At 38.7% G+C, this 16370-nt stretch overlaps 1 protein-coding gene across 8 annotated transcripts in view; it reads left to right on the forward strand.

Annotated features, from left to right (window-relative positions):
• Positions 1–6392: 6392 nt before the first annotated feature.
• c3h18orf54 (chromosome 3 C18orf54 homolog) overlaps positions 6393–16370 on the forward strand; it is a 39966-nt gene continuing 29988 nt past the window's right edge. For 4 of the 8 annotated variants that reach the window (XR_011353351.1, XM_069923921.1, XM_069923918.1 and 1 more), the window contains exons 1-3: positions 6393–6538; positions 9911–10228; positions 12672–13523. Coding sequence is in view for 7 of the 8 variants with exons in the window: in XM_069923921.1 (XP_069780022.1) it covers positions 9934–10228; positions 12672–13523 (1147 nt within the window). In the remaining variant the exon portion in view is untranslated. The other 4 variants (XM_069923924.1, XM_069923919.1, XM_069923923.1 and 1 more) reach the window with 4 other exon arrangements.

Consider the following 16370-nt stretch of genomic DNA (forward strand, 5'->3'; position numbering starts at 1 on the left):
CTCCTTATCCTTGCTTAGTAAGTATTAGTATATTAGTCTTGGGGGTTAATTATCTACAAGGTATTGTTCGTCTTTTGGGCAGCTCTGTGGAGGGGGAGGAACCTGCAATATTTTCAAAGAATGTGATTGAAAATAAAGTAAAATGCTTTAAGGTTTATATATAGTCATGCAAGTGAAATTTGTTCAGTGTAAGTACAGTATAGTATTGTTTTTTTTAAAAACTGTTCGTTGTTAATACACGTGTATTAGTTAGACATTGTAAGAGTGAGTCTCAAGCAACTGGAAAACCTGCTTATTCGGCATCTGCCAATCCCTGTAGGTGCCGGATGCCAGGGGTTTTTTATGTATATGAAAAAAAAGCTATTTTTAAAACCTGCAGATCCTGGCAATCTAAAGTAAAATCAGAAAATGTTAACAAAAGGTCAAGTACCATTTTTAAAGGGGGTACAGATTTAATGTTTCAGGTCTTAGACCTTTCATCATTACTGAAAAAGAGAGAGAAAAGTTGTAGAGGGTATGTGGGAAGGATGGATAGAACAATAATCCAAGTCCTGATGAAGCAGGTTTGAGCCAAAATGTTAACTCTCTTTTTCTTTGCACATATTCTGTTCAATCTCCTGAATGTTTCCTGGATTTTTCAGCTTTAAGAAAGATTTCAGATGAGAAAAGAATATTGAAAGGCTGACAAAGATATAAAAAATGATGCTGTGGAGAAGCAGGGAGTTTTTGTTTACATCATCAAAGCATTGTGAGATTGGGAGTAAAAACAGTTTAAATCTGGGTTGAATGGTGTAAACCACAATCATGAGATTATATTATAGGCCACCCAAGAGGAACTAGAGGAGCATATTTGTAGAGAGATAACAGCCAGTTGCAAGAAACAAAAGGTTGTGATAGTAGGTGATTTTAATTTTCTATATATTGACTTGGACTCCCATGCTGTAAAAGTGCTGGATGAGTTAATGTTTGTCGGATACTGTCTGTTCAGGAAAATTTCATTAATCAATATATAAAGGTCCCAACTCGAGAGAGTGCAATGCTAGATCTCCAATCAAGGAATGAGCAGGGCAGGTGATGGAAGTGAATATAAAGGATCATCTTGGATCTTGAGATCATAATGTCACTATGGAAAAGGATAGGCCTGGTCCTCAGGTTATGATTCTAAATTGAAGAAAGGATAATGTTGATATTATCAGAAGGGATCTGGAAAGTGTAGATTGGATAAATATAAAAGAGTGCTGGAGAAACTCAGCAGATCCTATAGCATCCAGAGAAGGCAAATATATATAAACAAAGTTTAAGGCCTTCGTTAGTGGTTGTTTTCTGGCAAAGGTGTGCTTGATGTGGAAAGCTTCCAAAGAATAAGGTTTGAGAGTATAAACTTTTATATGTTCATGTCAGAATTAAAGGTAAGACTGACAGGTATAGGCATCCCTAGTGTGGTAAACCACTGTATGTATATATTTATCTGTCTGGATACACCCATTGGACAACTGTATCTGTGGCTCCTCCCATAGGGTCCTGAATAAAGCTGACTGTCCCTCAGGTCCCTCCTCAGTTCAGGACAGTCGACCAGCAGGGATATGCCTTCATTCTATTGCAAATAAAAGCCTATCAGTTTTGCTCAACTTCAGACTTTTGGAGTCATTGATGGTGCATCAATTTCATTTGCAATAGTCTTGACAATGGAGCAGATCCTGAGCCAGAAAAACTGAAAATGGACCATTTTTGAGTGGTTGAATAGAATTTTACCTATCTTGTGATTAAAATGACCAAATCACTTAAAGATCTATATAAATGTAACTTTATTCTTTTGATAGATTATGTGAAACAATCTATTTCTAAATGGTCTCCACTGGCTTTATCTTTAATAGGTCGTGTTAATGCTATTAAGATGATAATCTTATCTAATTTTTTGTATTTATTTCAAGTAGAACCAGTTTTAAAATATCCTCTTATATTTGGAATAAAAATAAGGGCAGCTTGAGTAAATTCTATCTGCAGAAATTAAAGATAGATGGTGGTTTGGCTTTACGTAATCTTAGACTTGATTATTGGGCAGTTAACACCTGCTATATTATTATCTGGATCTACTATTCTGAGAAATGTTAATGCCCTTATTGGGTAGATTTGCAATTGAATTCCATGCAGAGGTAATCAGTAGCCTCTTTATTGGGAGCAACTCTTCCTTTTACACTTTCCAACATTAGTAGGTATCCCTTCAATCCGACACTTAAACTTACATTATGGATTTGGTTTCAATTTTGGAAGATCTTTGACTTGAAATTTTTTATTTTATCTAGTAACATTTCTCTTAATTATTTCTTTCAACCATCTATAACTGGCCAAGCCTCTTTTTGGAAGGTTAAAGGAATTGTTTCTTTTTCAGATTTGTTAATAGATGGTAGGTTAATGTCTTTTGAACAATTATCTGATGAATATAATATACCTAAATCACTTCTTTATAGATTCTTCCAAATTAGAAATTTTCTGAATACTTTACTGCCTAAATTTACAACATTGTACCAACTGGATTTGGTTGATACTTTTTTTCTAAAATTTGAACCTTCTCACAAGGGTTTCAAAGGTAACATTTATAATAAGTTGTTAAGATTGCAATCAAATTCTAATGACAAAATTAAAAAGCCTGAAGATCAGTTTCTATCTCTTCAATATGCGCTTGTCATTCTTTGATTCAATTTAAAGTGGTATATCGGGTTCATATGACATAAGACTAATTGGCCTATATTTTTTCTAACGTTAGTCCTATTTGTGGTTGATATAAATCAGAAGTGGCTTCTCTAACTCGTAAGTTTTGGTCATGCCATATATTGAAGAGGTATTGGATAGCTATTTTTAAGACTTTGTCAGCTATTTTGGATATTAGTTTGTAACCTAACCCATTGGCTTCTCTTTTTGGAATTATAGTTCCAGAAATGGGACAAGTTTCCACTTCCACACATCATGTTACAGCCTTTTCTACATTATTGGCTAGAAGAGCTATCTTATTTAAATAGAAAGATTCTAATCCACCTACTTTGACTTAATGGTTCTCTCAAATTGTCATGTTTTAGTTAGGAGTTGTACATTTGATACCACTCTTAAATTTGAAGAGACTTAGTGACCTTTTATAAATTATTTCCACATTATTTAGTTAGTGTAATTATTTATCTTCTGGAAGAAGAAGAAAGAAGAAGAGGACCATCTTTAATTTTCTTTTCTTTTCTCTTTGTTGGTGAAGACCAGATTAATTTTTTTAATTAAATTCTCAGTATAGGATGACCAGTCTTTTTCTTTTTGTTGTTTTTAAATTTTTTTTAAGATCGGGTGGGGTTTTATATAACAACTTTTTTTTGGAAGACTTTAGTTTGAGAAGATTGTGGTGTAATGCAATATGTTATCGTGTTATATGGCGAGCTCTCCACTGGCCACCGAGACAGAGGTGCACCAAAGAAGAGGTACAAGGACTGCCTAAAGAAATCTCTTGGTGCCTGCCACATTGACCACCGCCAGTGGGCTGATAACGCCTCAAACCGTGCATCTTGGCACTTCACAGTTCAGCGGGCAGCAACCTCCTTTGAAGAAGACCGCAGAGCCCACCTCACTGACAAAAGGCAAAGGAGGAAAAACCCAACACCCAACCCCAACCAACCAATTTTCCCCTGCAACCGCTGCAACCGTGTCTGCCTGTCCCGCATCGGACTTGTCAGCCACAAACAAGCCTGCAGCAGACGTGGACATTTACCCCCTCCATAAATCTTCGTCCACGAAGCCAAGCCAAAGAAAAAAAAGATATCATATGATGTCATGTAGTGATTATTTTCCCCCTTATGATTATGTACTCCTATTCTCATGTATTGTTTACCTATAATATGTTTAATCAAAAGATTGACAAAAATATAACAGCATCATATTACTTGAAATTGCTCTTGCCTGCTGTAAGGCAGACAGATTTGCCATCAGCAGAAATTGCCTGAAGCACCTCTTACAGTCAGAAAAAGAGAAGCAAATGAGAGTCCCCCCAGGGTATTCAATTGTCTGTAGATTCGCTTCCGGTGCTTCTGCAGCCACACAGAGTCCAGTCAAAGCTATTGGTAACCCGAGCTCCAGATCTGAACCTCTGACATGGTCAGGAACCCGTCAGTGCCATTGGCACCCCCTCGCATCCCAGTTCTGATATCTGATTCCCCTTCAGCTAATTTTGGAGCCAGTCTCCAACAATCCAAAGCCCAGTGCAAGTCTCACGACAGCAGCTTCCAGCGGTTCCTCACCTCGAATCACCAGCAGCTTGCCACATGCATAGGTCTTTCAGCCTCAGAGCCCCCTCACTGGTCCACTGCCATGGTCAGCATCCCATGAGTCAACTCCTCTGCTTCTCCTTAGATGGGGGATGGTCTCCCTGTTTCCTGGTGCCCTACACCAGTCCTCTGCTCCCCTGGAGTCTGCAAACCCTCGTGTCACAGACACTTCCATCTTTGGCGTAGATCGCACAATGATGGGATTTTAAATTAAAACCGGCTCCTTTAACAGGCTTTTCAAAGACTACGTGGAACTGACAGCAGTTGACTGGGTGGTTGGACCCCGCAGGAGCGCTGTATAAAATGAAGGTATAAACTTTGCTGGGAGAGAGAGAAGAAATAGATAGCGATAATTGCAACAGCGTGGGAAAGTTGGCAGCACCACCATTTTCAAAGACACAGACCAAGACATCACAGGCAAACCCTCCTCACTATCGAGAACATCTACAGGGAACACTGCCATTGGAGAGCATCAGCAATCATCACCCAGGACATGCTCAGTTCTCATTGCTACCAAAAGGAAAGAGGTCTAGGTGCCACAAGACTCACATCACTAGGTTCAGGAACAGGTGCTACCCCTCCACCATCAGTCTCCTCAACAACAAATTCAGTCAGGGATTCATTTAAGGACTAGTAAATCAGGAAAGACTGCAGACACTGTGGTTGAAGTGAAAAACACTCAGCAGGTCAGTGCCCTTTATACTGTAGAACAAAGATGTAATACATAACCGAAGTTTGGAGCTTGAGCCCTTTATCAATGTATGAAAGGGCTCTAGCCCAAGTTCTCTTACTTTTGTGCTTTGATTTGTTTTCTCTATATATTGCTTAGTTTGTTTATAGTTCTTTATTTGTTTACATGTGTGCATTGAGTCAGTTTTTTTTTGCACTGCCAATAAGTGGTATTTCTGCCTCGAAAAGAATCTCAAGCCGCTTTCACACTTGCAAGTGGTCCCAGGAATTAACGGCCAATCGGCTTTTCAAATGTCCAGTGTGAAAGGAAAATTGTCTCAATGCTGGTGTCAGATGACACCATCTCCCGCCGGGGACAGACTGCCTTGACCCTTAGTCCAGTTCCTCTGCAGACGCCGGCGTTGCAATCAGGCAAGTGTAGAATTGTGGCTTTGAAATGACCCAAGTTTTTGCGAGGTGCAGAAACGTGAAGGAAGAAAGAAAATAAAATGAAGGTATAAACTTTGCTGGGAGAGAGAGAAGAAATAGATAGCAATAATTGCAACAGCGTGGGAAAGTTGGTAGCGCTATCGCGCACAATATAGAACTACTGTGGGGGGGGGGGGGAGCAATGGTGGGCCTGCCCTCCCAGAATGCCGTGTGCCACAGAAAGGGCTTCATGCATGGTGCACCCATAGAGAGATTTCTCTGCTGCACGGCATTCTGGGAAGTCGGGTCCACCATTGCTTTCTTTTCCCTCTGGTCTTGATAAATGTGTGCTACCAACTTTCCCATGCTGTTTTAAAATTGTCCATTATTGCTCTTTCTTTCTTTTCCCTCTCTCTCCTGCTGCTACTTTCCCATGCAAAGTTTATACCTTCATTTTAATCTTTTCTTCTTTCACGTTCTTGCACTCAAGCAAAACCTTGGATCACTTCAACCCTACAATGCAATTACCCTTTTCACACTTACATGAGACAATTTCCCCTCCAAACGAGACACTTTTAAAGGCCCTTTGACCATTAATTCTTGGGACCACTTGCAAGTGTGAAAGTGCTGCGTGACTTGCCAAGTTTCTCCAGCATATTTGTGTATTACCCAATTTAAAATCACTTCATTCTTAAATATAGTCCCAACTCTTTAAAAAAAACCCCAACTTTTACAATTCTCTTCCTTTTGGGGGGCGGCTTGCAGTTGAGAAACAGAATGCCAAAGATTTAGGAAACGCTGCCCAAATGACTGCGCTGGCAGTCACAGGAAATCTGCAGGGAGCTGGGGTCTGAAGTGCTCGAGGAACTCGGCAGGTCCGGCCGCATCCCTGGGAAACCCGCGGCGACTGCGTGACCCGCTGAGAGTCGCAACGCTGCCGGCGTCCGGCAGAGGCGCGCAGGCGCATTGGGATCCAACTGTAGCGATTGTGGAGAGCGGAAGTAGTGATCGGGGACGCGGGGGGAACCCACATTCCGGAGGCAGTCGGTTCGGGAGGCGGAGGGGCGCCGTTCGCCGGCATTGGGGAGCTGCTGCCCCCCACCCACCCAAGCACCCAAGCAGCAGCGGTGCTGTTGACCCAGGTGGGTCGTTTCGTGCGCTGCCAGGGAGGTCGTGGGTCCAAGGATCCCTTTCAACTGTGTGTCAGTGGCAGGCAGGCATCCCCCCTTCCTGCGGCCGACTGGAGTAATATCGATGTGGACACGACAGCACGAAGAGCAGGCTTTTTAAATTCGAATCAGCCAATCAAATTGGAACCATTTGATTCTGCTATTTAATTGGATGTGTCGGTGGAACGAATAAGGTTAAAATCTCATGAGAAATGGCTGGTGGGGGGAGGGCACACATCTTATCTGTGCAAAGTTAACCCTTTTGGTTGAAACCCTCTCGTCAGAATGAAGGTTCCGCCTGATCTCTGAGCATTTCTGGAAGCAGGAAAGCACGAAAGTCTGCATTCACCATGAATGCAGTAAAAAAACCCAAAGCAGGTCAAACAGTGGACTTGAGAGAGCAAAGATACAGAGCCAACGTTTCGGTCTTGATCCCTTCAAGGTATGAGTAAAATGTAGGTAGGGTCCCAAAAAGGACCTACATTTTGCTCATGAGGGGCTAAAGCCCGATTATGTAATCTTTGCTCTCCAATGTACACTGTTTGACTTGCTGACTTTCTCCAGGTTTGTGTTTTAGCTCCAGCATCTGAAGTTTTGTTTTAATTGACTGAGTTTGGTTATTACTGTTCATACATCTGTTGACAGCTTAAATAATTGTTTGATATACTGCATATACAGTATGTTTTCCCCATATCCGAAAAGCATAGGAGTGGATGTTTTTCAATTTTATGGGATTTTTCAGATAATGGTTTAAGTAGCCCAGTGGCATCAGCCGAATACCTGTATCAGTGGTAAATAAGCATGAAATAATGTTTAATTCTTACCAAAATACAACATGATCTCTGCTTACAAAATAAGATAATGCTTAAATTTAAGAAAAGGTTTGTTTTCAACTTGTGACATCATGTTGCCGCCAAAAAATGTTCACATAATATCACTTTTCAGTTAACCGAATGTTAACTTACTGTACGACTTGGATAGGAGTTGGGAGCTTTTAGGCATGCATTTATTAGGCATCAACAAGCAAAGAATGCCATGATGCTCATTAGTCTCCTGCAATTGGACTTTTATGCATTTCTGGCCTGGTTCACAATAATTTCGGCCATTAAGACTGGAAGCTCGGGAGTTCTCCACCAGACCACACTTTAATTTATTTTAAAGAGGGCTTCAAGCACCGTAGTCAGGCGACTCTGTTAATTAGTCGCCTAATTAATTTAGAAATGATGATGCTATTTTTATGAGAGTGAAAATTAGGTGTAGTGGGAAATTGCTAAAAATATTCTCAAGGTGCAATAGCAAGTAAGCAAATGGTGATTAATGTAAAAACAATAAGAATGTTAAGCTGATAAAATGTCAATATAAAGGATATCTAAATTCATTTGATAAATATCTAGCAAATATAAATAACTTACTGAAATAAAAATATGTATATTGGGCAATGGCCATAAAATGAATAACAGATATTTTAGCAAAACTCTTAGTACATTGATATTAATAAGGTATTTGCCTTGAAATTAGAAAGCTAAGGGTTGGAAAGCAGAGATCTGCAGAGAATACTTTTCATAATTGGGAAGGAGGTTTGTTAGCCACCAAATTACTTTGGGATAGATGACCAGATGCAGTTTTGGGTTTAGGGCAGTGGTCCTCAAACTTTTTTTTCCCACTCACATGCCACCTCTGGCATAGGTGTTCTGTGTTGAGTAAGGGCTTATTTAAGGTGATATGTGAGTGGGGAAAATTTGAGAACCTCTGCATTAGGCATATTAAATACATGGATAGTAACATTTAAGTATTTAAAACAACGATTGATAATAAGGTTAAATTAAAAGCTCAAAGAAGCCTCACGTATTTTAATATAATCTCTTCAACAGGCAGCAGGCTCTCCTGGTAAAGTCTAGAAGTGACCCTACTCTCAAGAAATTGAAGGCAATTTTGTGCATGTTGTAATCAGAAAGAGCAAATTAAATCATTGTAATGTTGACCTTCATATTGTTGATATCAGTGAATGAGGAATGAAGTGTTGCCCACGATCATGCAGAAATCATTGAATGATGCTGTGAGGTCTTTACAATCTGTTGAGAATTAAACTTGGATGCTCACTGCTTTTTAATCTCAATAGTTGGCACTTCCATCAATAGAGGAGCATCTTTAGCATGTGGTACAGTGTATCGGCTAAAGTTTAAACTCATGACCTCAAACTCATGGTTAATATTGCTGCCATTAATCCTATTACACGTACTCTCTGATTTACGACTGTAATTGGTCATATCTTGAAAAGGACATGTCAGCATTTTGCCTGTGCGCATGGAGTTCCAAAGTCTTAAAGCAAACTTTTTAATCAAATTTTTTTTCATCGTTGACTTGACTATAACAACTTAAATTGTCGATCAACCTTGGCGAATCTTTCCACATTCTGGTCCACGGTTACCTTGTTGGTCGACGTCCCAGGGTCCGTAGGTTGGGCGTGCCCATCTTGATTCTTGTGTGCATGAGCGAGTCTTCAGTTGGCACATGCGCGATGGGTTCACGTATTAGAGTTCAGTTGGTGCACGTGTGAGAGTTAAGCGCTATAATGATATTGACATCACACCCTTAACTCTCACGCATACGGCAACTGAAGTGCAATACGCGAACCTACCAGTCATGTGCAACCAAAGACACGCTCATGCGCACAGAAATCAAGATGGCCGTGCCCAGCCTACAGTCCCCTGGAAACTGACTAACAAGGTAAGTAATGACTTTACATGCCCTGTATCCCTGTTATAGTTTCTCAAATACAATGTAATCTGTGTAAATTTTATGTTTTTCTTTATATTTTTTTAAATATTTTCTGTCGTATGTGTGGATGGACGTAAGTCACATAGGTCGCAAGTGGGGGCGTACCTGTATTTAAATATTGCCATTTACTGTCATAGTGAATACCTTAAATCACATAAAATGAATTTAAACTAAATAAATAATTGTGTCTTTGCACATTCAAGTAGAATATAAACTCATTCTATTTCTGGTCTTTCAGTACATTATTACTGGCTAATCACATGATTACCTCCTCCAAAATCAGGTGACCATATAATGATCAGCCCATAGCATCCAACCCCCTGGATCAGTCAACTAGGAAATGTGTATTGCAGAGCATAGCACATATTTCTTGCTTGATCAATCTGTAGATTAGTAAATTATTATGTTTCTCAGCACTTGGAAGCTTTACTCTGCTATCATTTTCATAATTCTGCCCTTAGATGGTTGCATTTGCTATACCATCCATTGAACATGTAATTGTTGAAAATGCTATTCAAGAAGATCAAGTAAGTCTTTTACAGTATCTTTTTGTTTTTCTTTATTAAGGTGAGATAAAGTTGCAAGATGTTATGACCACATACAGAATGAACCATGGGGCATCCTTCCATTCTCCTGACTTGATCCTCTCTAAATTGTTGACTAATGCAGGTCATCAGACTGACTATCATTCCCATAGCTCCCCCCAAGATTTTACCAGTTCCGTTGTCTACAGAGGCCAAATGTATCAGTCGGCATCAGAGGCTCTGGAGGCTTATATTGACAATTTTGAAAAGAAGCTGTCATCCTCATCAGAACGTGCAAACAAATTGCATTTGGGAAGCAGCTCCAATCTGTTCTCCACTTCTCCGCACAACAGAAGAGAAGGTAAGAATGCTGCCTTCCTACATCCAGGACCAAGTTGGTTTGAAACTGGAAATTCAGAATGTGGGGAGGGTAAAATAGGTTTGGAATTGGTGATTGATAGGCTGTATAGACTTGATCTTCACTGTGTGATTAAGTAATTCATAACTCAGGGTTTTATGTTGTGTCTATGGTCACCACCACTCCAGAGTCCACCAACTCTTGAGGGATGATGATGGCAGACAACTAATCACCTGACCATCAGGGCACTTCTCGTCATGCACACATGCTTGTATCTTGCAATTTGGTTGGTAGACAGTAATCACCTGTAACAGCATTATTACAGCATCAGCGACCTGGGTTTGAATCTGGTGCTCTCTGCAAGGAGTTTGTATGCTCTACCCACGTCTGCATGGGTACCTCCAGATACTCTGGATTCCTTCAAAACGTACAACAGTTATAGGTTAATTGGGGCAGCACAGACTCATGGGTTAGAAGAGCTTATTACTGAGCTGTCTATCTACATTTTTTTTAAAACATACCATTTCCTAGCCCATCCCACCTTTTGAAAATGAAATTAGATTTAGCTGATCTGATAGCTAACGGGGAAAAAAGAACTGAATTTTTCTCTTCAATTTGGTTTGGATATCACATGCATTTAGTTAATTAACTTTAGATCTCTTCCATGTATAAATTATGTAGATACCTTTTTATATTGATGTACCTTTAAAATTATGATTTGCTCTTAATTTGTAATTTTTAACCAGACCTTAAAATAAATAGCTAGGTTAGAATCTAGTTGATGTTTTTCTTTAAGGTCTTTAATTTTTATGATGTGATGAAGAAATTTCTTGTACTTCTTACAACCTCAGACGTATCTAAGACTATTGCAGCCAAGGAAATATTTGTGCAATCACTTGCAACATTGGAAATGTTAGGGAGATTGGAAAGTTTGCCTCTCGTATGATTATTTATTGTTCGGCTATGTATGTTATTTCACATCAAGTGAACATCTTGCATCAACCCATTTTTTGATTACTTTGGGAAATCTTGTGGGTGCAGGAGCAAGGACACATAATGTCAACAAATGGGTGTGCAGGAACGGAGTGACCTGAATATTGAGGAAGTAGTTCGGAAATTATAAACCATGTATAAAGATATAGATAGATATGCATGTTCAGTAAAATCCCTGTTATCTGGAATTCAAGAAATGGCGGAACACTAAATAGGTAAAAAATAGTTTAATATTGGCACCTCCTAGCAGTTAGTTCACCAATCACACAACATGCAATCTGAAGCAACTGATAAATTCATTTATCCGTCATCTATCAATCCACATTGGTGCTAGGTACCGGGTTGGGGGGGGGGGTGGGGGGGTGTGGTTTACTATTTTGTACATTAATATATAAATGGGATCGTGAGTGACATAGATGAAAATGGACTAAAAAGCAAGGAACACTGGTCAGGCCACACTTTCAAAAGGATGTGAGAAAGGTTTCAGGAAATGTTTGTGGGAATGGTTCCAGGGGTGAGGGATTTCAGGTGTAAGTTTGAAGTGGAGAAGCTGGTGTCACTCTCCTTGGAGCAAAGAAGATTGAGGGGAGATGTCAAATTCATGACTGGTTCAGACAGGGTACATAGAAGTTCCTATTCGTGAATTGTTTAAAGTACAGAAATCATGGGTTCAAAGTGATGGACCAAAGATTAAGGCTACTGTGAAGAAAAATGGATTTTTAATAATGAGTCTTTATAACTTGATATTGCTGCCTTAAGTGTAGTGTCAATCAGGCTTTCAAAGTGGCATTGGATAGGCATGAATTTACAGGCTTGAAGGGAAAGGCTGGGGAATAGGGATGAAAAGATCACTCTCCAGAGAGCTGACATGAACACAATGGCTAACGTCTTCCTTCTCTGCCATCATGACTCCATGGATTCTTCTTGTGAATTTGTTTAATTGGAAATACTTTGAGCTTCCAAAACAAACAATGGCAAGATAAAGGTGCTAATTACTAATATTAAAATAATGCTTATAAGCACTGTATTTGCAAAAAATTAAACTTAGTCTTGCATAGTACAAATTCTGCTCTCCTGTAAAATGTACAGCAGTAGCCTCAAATGATGAGGCTGTATTTCTGCCCTTTTGTGGAGACTGAGTTACAACTGGGCATAATCCCATAGGTGCCTATGTAGCTGCACCTTAGCTTTAAGCCAAACCAGTGAGTGCTGGCAGCTCCACATTTGTGTGCTGCACAGGAATATCAATTACTGTCCATCTTAGGCCAAGGGTTAGGTTATTGGAGAATGACCAGTAACTTTCATACCACAAGGTTGTGACATCAACCAACCATCCAGTCTGGAGTTCATTCATAAATCAATATGTGCTGCATGGTTGAACTTTGTTATTCCTAGCTACTGAGGTATTGAGAGTCATATTCAATTATTATTTAATAACTGTTTTGTCTTGTAGTTTTCAGACAGCAAAATTTGGATTTTCCCATGCGACCATTGCAGAGGCGGGCAGGTGGTGATCTGGATCTCATGAGCCTCACCACTGACGATCTTTTGGATTTGCCACCAGATGGCTCCCTCCCGCTTACTCAAGCCTCTGTGCTTCAGTGCTTGACAAAGACTAAACAACCTTTGCGAACCCAACTGCAACATAACTCCCGCACATCTGCAAAGCAAGCTCCAGAGTATTCTGAGGACTGGCGTCACAGGAAAGATGACAGTTTTGCATTGCTTTCTAGGAAAGCTGGTGATAGGCCATTAAGTTTTACAACTGGTCCCAAACCTTTTCGAATCTTGCATTCCGTGAGGGGGTCAAGGATGCAAGATAAATATAAGGATCAATCCATTCCAGGACCCCATTCTGTGGAAGACTGTAGATTTGGACATCATAAATTTAACTCTCGTTCCTGGAAGAATTATCCGAGATGGTTAACCAGCCAAAAATCGGAACTGGATGTCTCTGGAATAAGTAGCGTTCCTGAGATGAAGTACCCGTGTTGGCTTCAAGATTGTGACATAGCTTCTGATTTAAATGGCACCGATGGATTAACTGGTAGGATGCATCCACTGGGATCTCAATATAAAGATGAGTTTATAGACTCCAGGTTGCACTCTGAAGCAATTAAAGCTGCTCAAAAGCATGAACATTTTGCCCATTACTTAAGCAATGAAGACCATACATTTCATAACCACACAGAGGCAAGTACTCATGGCTCTTTGCAAAGGATACCTTGGCATGTTATGCACCATGCATTTGCCCAAAGTCATGCTGAAGAGGGGGAGGATACTCACAGCAGTGAACTTTTCAGAGGTACAGAAATCTTTCATGTGGGAATAAAGGGTTGATAGAGTTGTACAGCATGGAAGCTTTACCCTGACTCATCCTAGCTGACCAAGATAAGTGTCCATGCTAATTATATTTCCCTGCATTTGGCCCAATGTCCCACTATTTCATTCCTACCGATGTACTTCTCTAAATGTTTTTAAAAATCTGGGATTGTATCTGCCTCTATTGGCACCTTGTTCTACATATCCCTTTGATCTCCTTTGATTATTTCCCCTCTCATCTTAAACCTATTTCTTCTAGTTTTAGACTCCTGGGCCCTTAAGGGAAAAAAAAGATTATGACTATTTACCATATCTTTGCCATGCATAATTTTATAATCTTCTATAACGCCATCCCTTAACCCCCATGTGCTCCCTTGAGTACAATCCCGTCCTATCCCCTTATTTAAAATAAACCCCCAATGAGAAACGTCATCCCAGTGAATCTCTTCTGCATTATTTCTAGCACACCTATGTCCTTTCTACAGCATGGTGACCCAAAGTATATGCAATATTCCAAGTGTGCCCAAACTAATTAATTTCACAGCTGCCATGTAACGTCCCAACTGTGTTACTCAATATCCCTACAAGCAAGCCATACACATTATTTACTAGTCTATCTGCTTGTGTCACTGTTTTCCGAACGTTATGAACTTGCACCCTAAGTTACCAAGATGACCCAAGGTGCATTTCCTCATTCTTGTTTGCATTCAATTCCATCTGCCATCTCCCCACCCAACTTTCCAGCTGATCTAACATAAAATCTACTGGAGGAACCAGCAGGTCCAGTGGCATTAATGGGAGAAATAAGAATCATCAATGTTTTTTTAATATTTTATTTAAGAATTTTAAAACCACAGCCATACGGACATATTCAATAAAGATATATATATAAATATATATTTAAAACACACACACACACACACACACACACACACACACACACACACACACACACACACACACACACACACACACACACACACACACACACACACACACACACAGAAACCCTCATCCCTCCCACCCTGACCCCCCTGCCACCACCACCCACCAACCCTAGGCTAAATATAGAAAGAAAAACTAGGAGAGTGCCAAGAAGAATTATTATTCTCAACACAAACATTAATGGAGTTAAGGGTTTCCAATGGGACGGGCCTTCAAGAATCCCTTACACCTTCAAACCAAAATACTGTAAATATGGGCCCCATATTTTCAAGAAAAAATGGTATTTATTACATAAATTATGTTATTTTCTCAAGTAGAATCCAAGAACACAGTTCTGCATGCCAACTCTCCATCCCTAAATCCATATCTGATTTCCAAGTAATGGCTAAAATTGTAAAATTCAATTTGATACATAATTAATTGTAATTTAGAGCTAACCACTTTAATATTACCCAACAAAATAGCATTGGGTCCTCCGGGAGTTTACACTTAATATTTTCTCCAAAAAAATGTTACCCTTTAACCAGAAAGGTTTTACTTTAGAACAATCCCAAGAAGAATGAAAAAATGAACCAACTTCCTGATCACATCTAAAACATAAATCTGACAATGTTGGATTCAACATGTTTTAATTTTTGAGGAATTAAATATAATTGATAAAAAAGTTATACCTAAAATTAATAATTTTCATCATATTTTCTTTACATAATTGCTTCTAGTCATTTCATCTATTTAATTCAACCTCCCATCTTAATCTTGATTTATGAATGATTTATGTGAGCAAGTTTTACATCTCTGAAACGAACTTATTTGTACCCACATTTCAAGATTTCTAATTCATTCTGCCTAGGTAATATCAAATTATGACCCAACTTGTAAATCAAGAAAGCTCTAACCTGATGATAACAAAAAAAAATATTAATTGGTTGGGACATTAAATTTCTCTTTCATTCATTGAAAAGTAATACATTTACTAGCTTCAAAACAATCCTCAACTTTCTTAATTCCCATTTGATTCCAAATTTTCAAAAATTGATTATTCATAGAAAAAAGAAAGTCTATTTTGATACAAAGCCCTTTTTCAAGAAATCAAACCTTTTTGACTTATTTCATAATTTGATCAAATGTCTCACAATAGGCATATCTCTAATACCTTTTACCAATTTTGAATTCCATTTAGAGATAAAGTTTTGCACAAAATCTCCTGTTACTCAATTCTATTTTAACCTAACATAAGAGTTTATCTAAATCAAACATCCCACTGATAAATTTGAGTCGAGCCACTCTATAATAAGTCTTAAAATGGGGAGGTTGAAGTTGCAAACCTCCTAATTCAAATTTCCAAGTTAGTTTTTCCAAATTTTACATTTCTACAAAAACTTTCTAATACTTGAATTTAAATCCTTAACATTTTTTTGAGGGATCCTACAAGGAATTGACGGAAATAAATAGTGAACCCTTGGAAAAAATATTCATTTTAATGCATTTCACTCTACCTACTAAAGTTATAGGCAAAGCATTCCATCTATTCAAATCATTCTTAATTTTATTAAGTAAAGGTAAATAATTCAGTTTATCTAAATTATTTAAATTATTATCAGCTTTAATCCCTAAGTATTTAATTCCATCATCTGACCACTTAAATCTAGCAAATTCCCTATACTGAGTATAATCTCCTTTAAGCAAGGGCATACTTTCACTTTTGTCCAAATTAACGATATAACCTGATATTTCACTATATTCTTCTAATCTTGTATATAATTTATAGGATCCATAATATAAACCAAAACATCATCAGCAAATAAATTAATTGTATATTCCTCTTGACTAGTTTTTTATAGTTTAAAAGAATCTTGTCATATTAACTCTGATAAAGGTTCAATTG

The sequence above is a fragment of the Narcine bancroftii genome, chromosome 3 (assembly GCF_036971445.1).
Source record: "Narcine bancroftii isolate sNarBan1 chromosome 3, sNarBan1.hap1, whole genome shotgun sequence".
NCBI lineage: Eukaryota > Metazoa > Chordata > Chondrichthyes > Torpediniformes > Narcinidae > Narcine > Narcine bancroftii.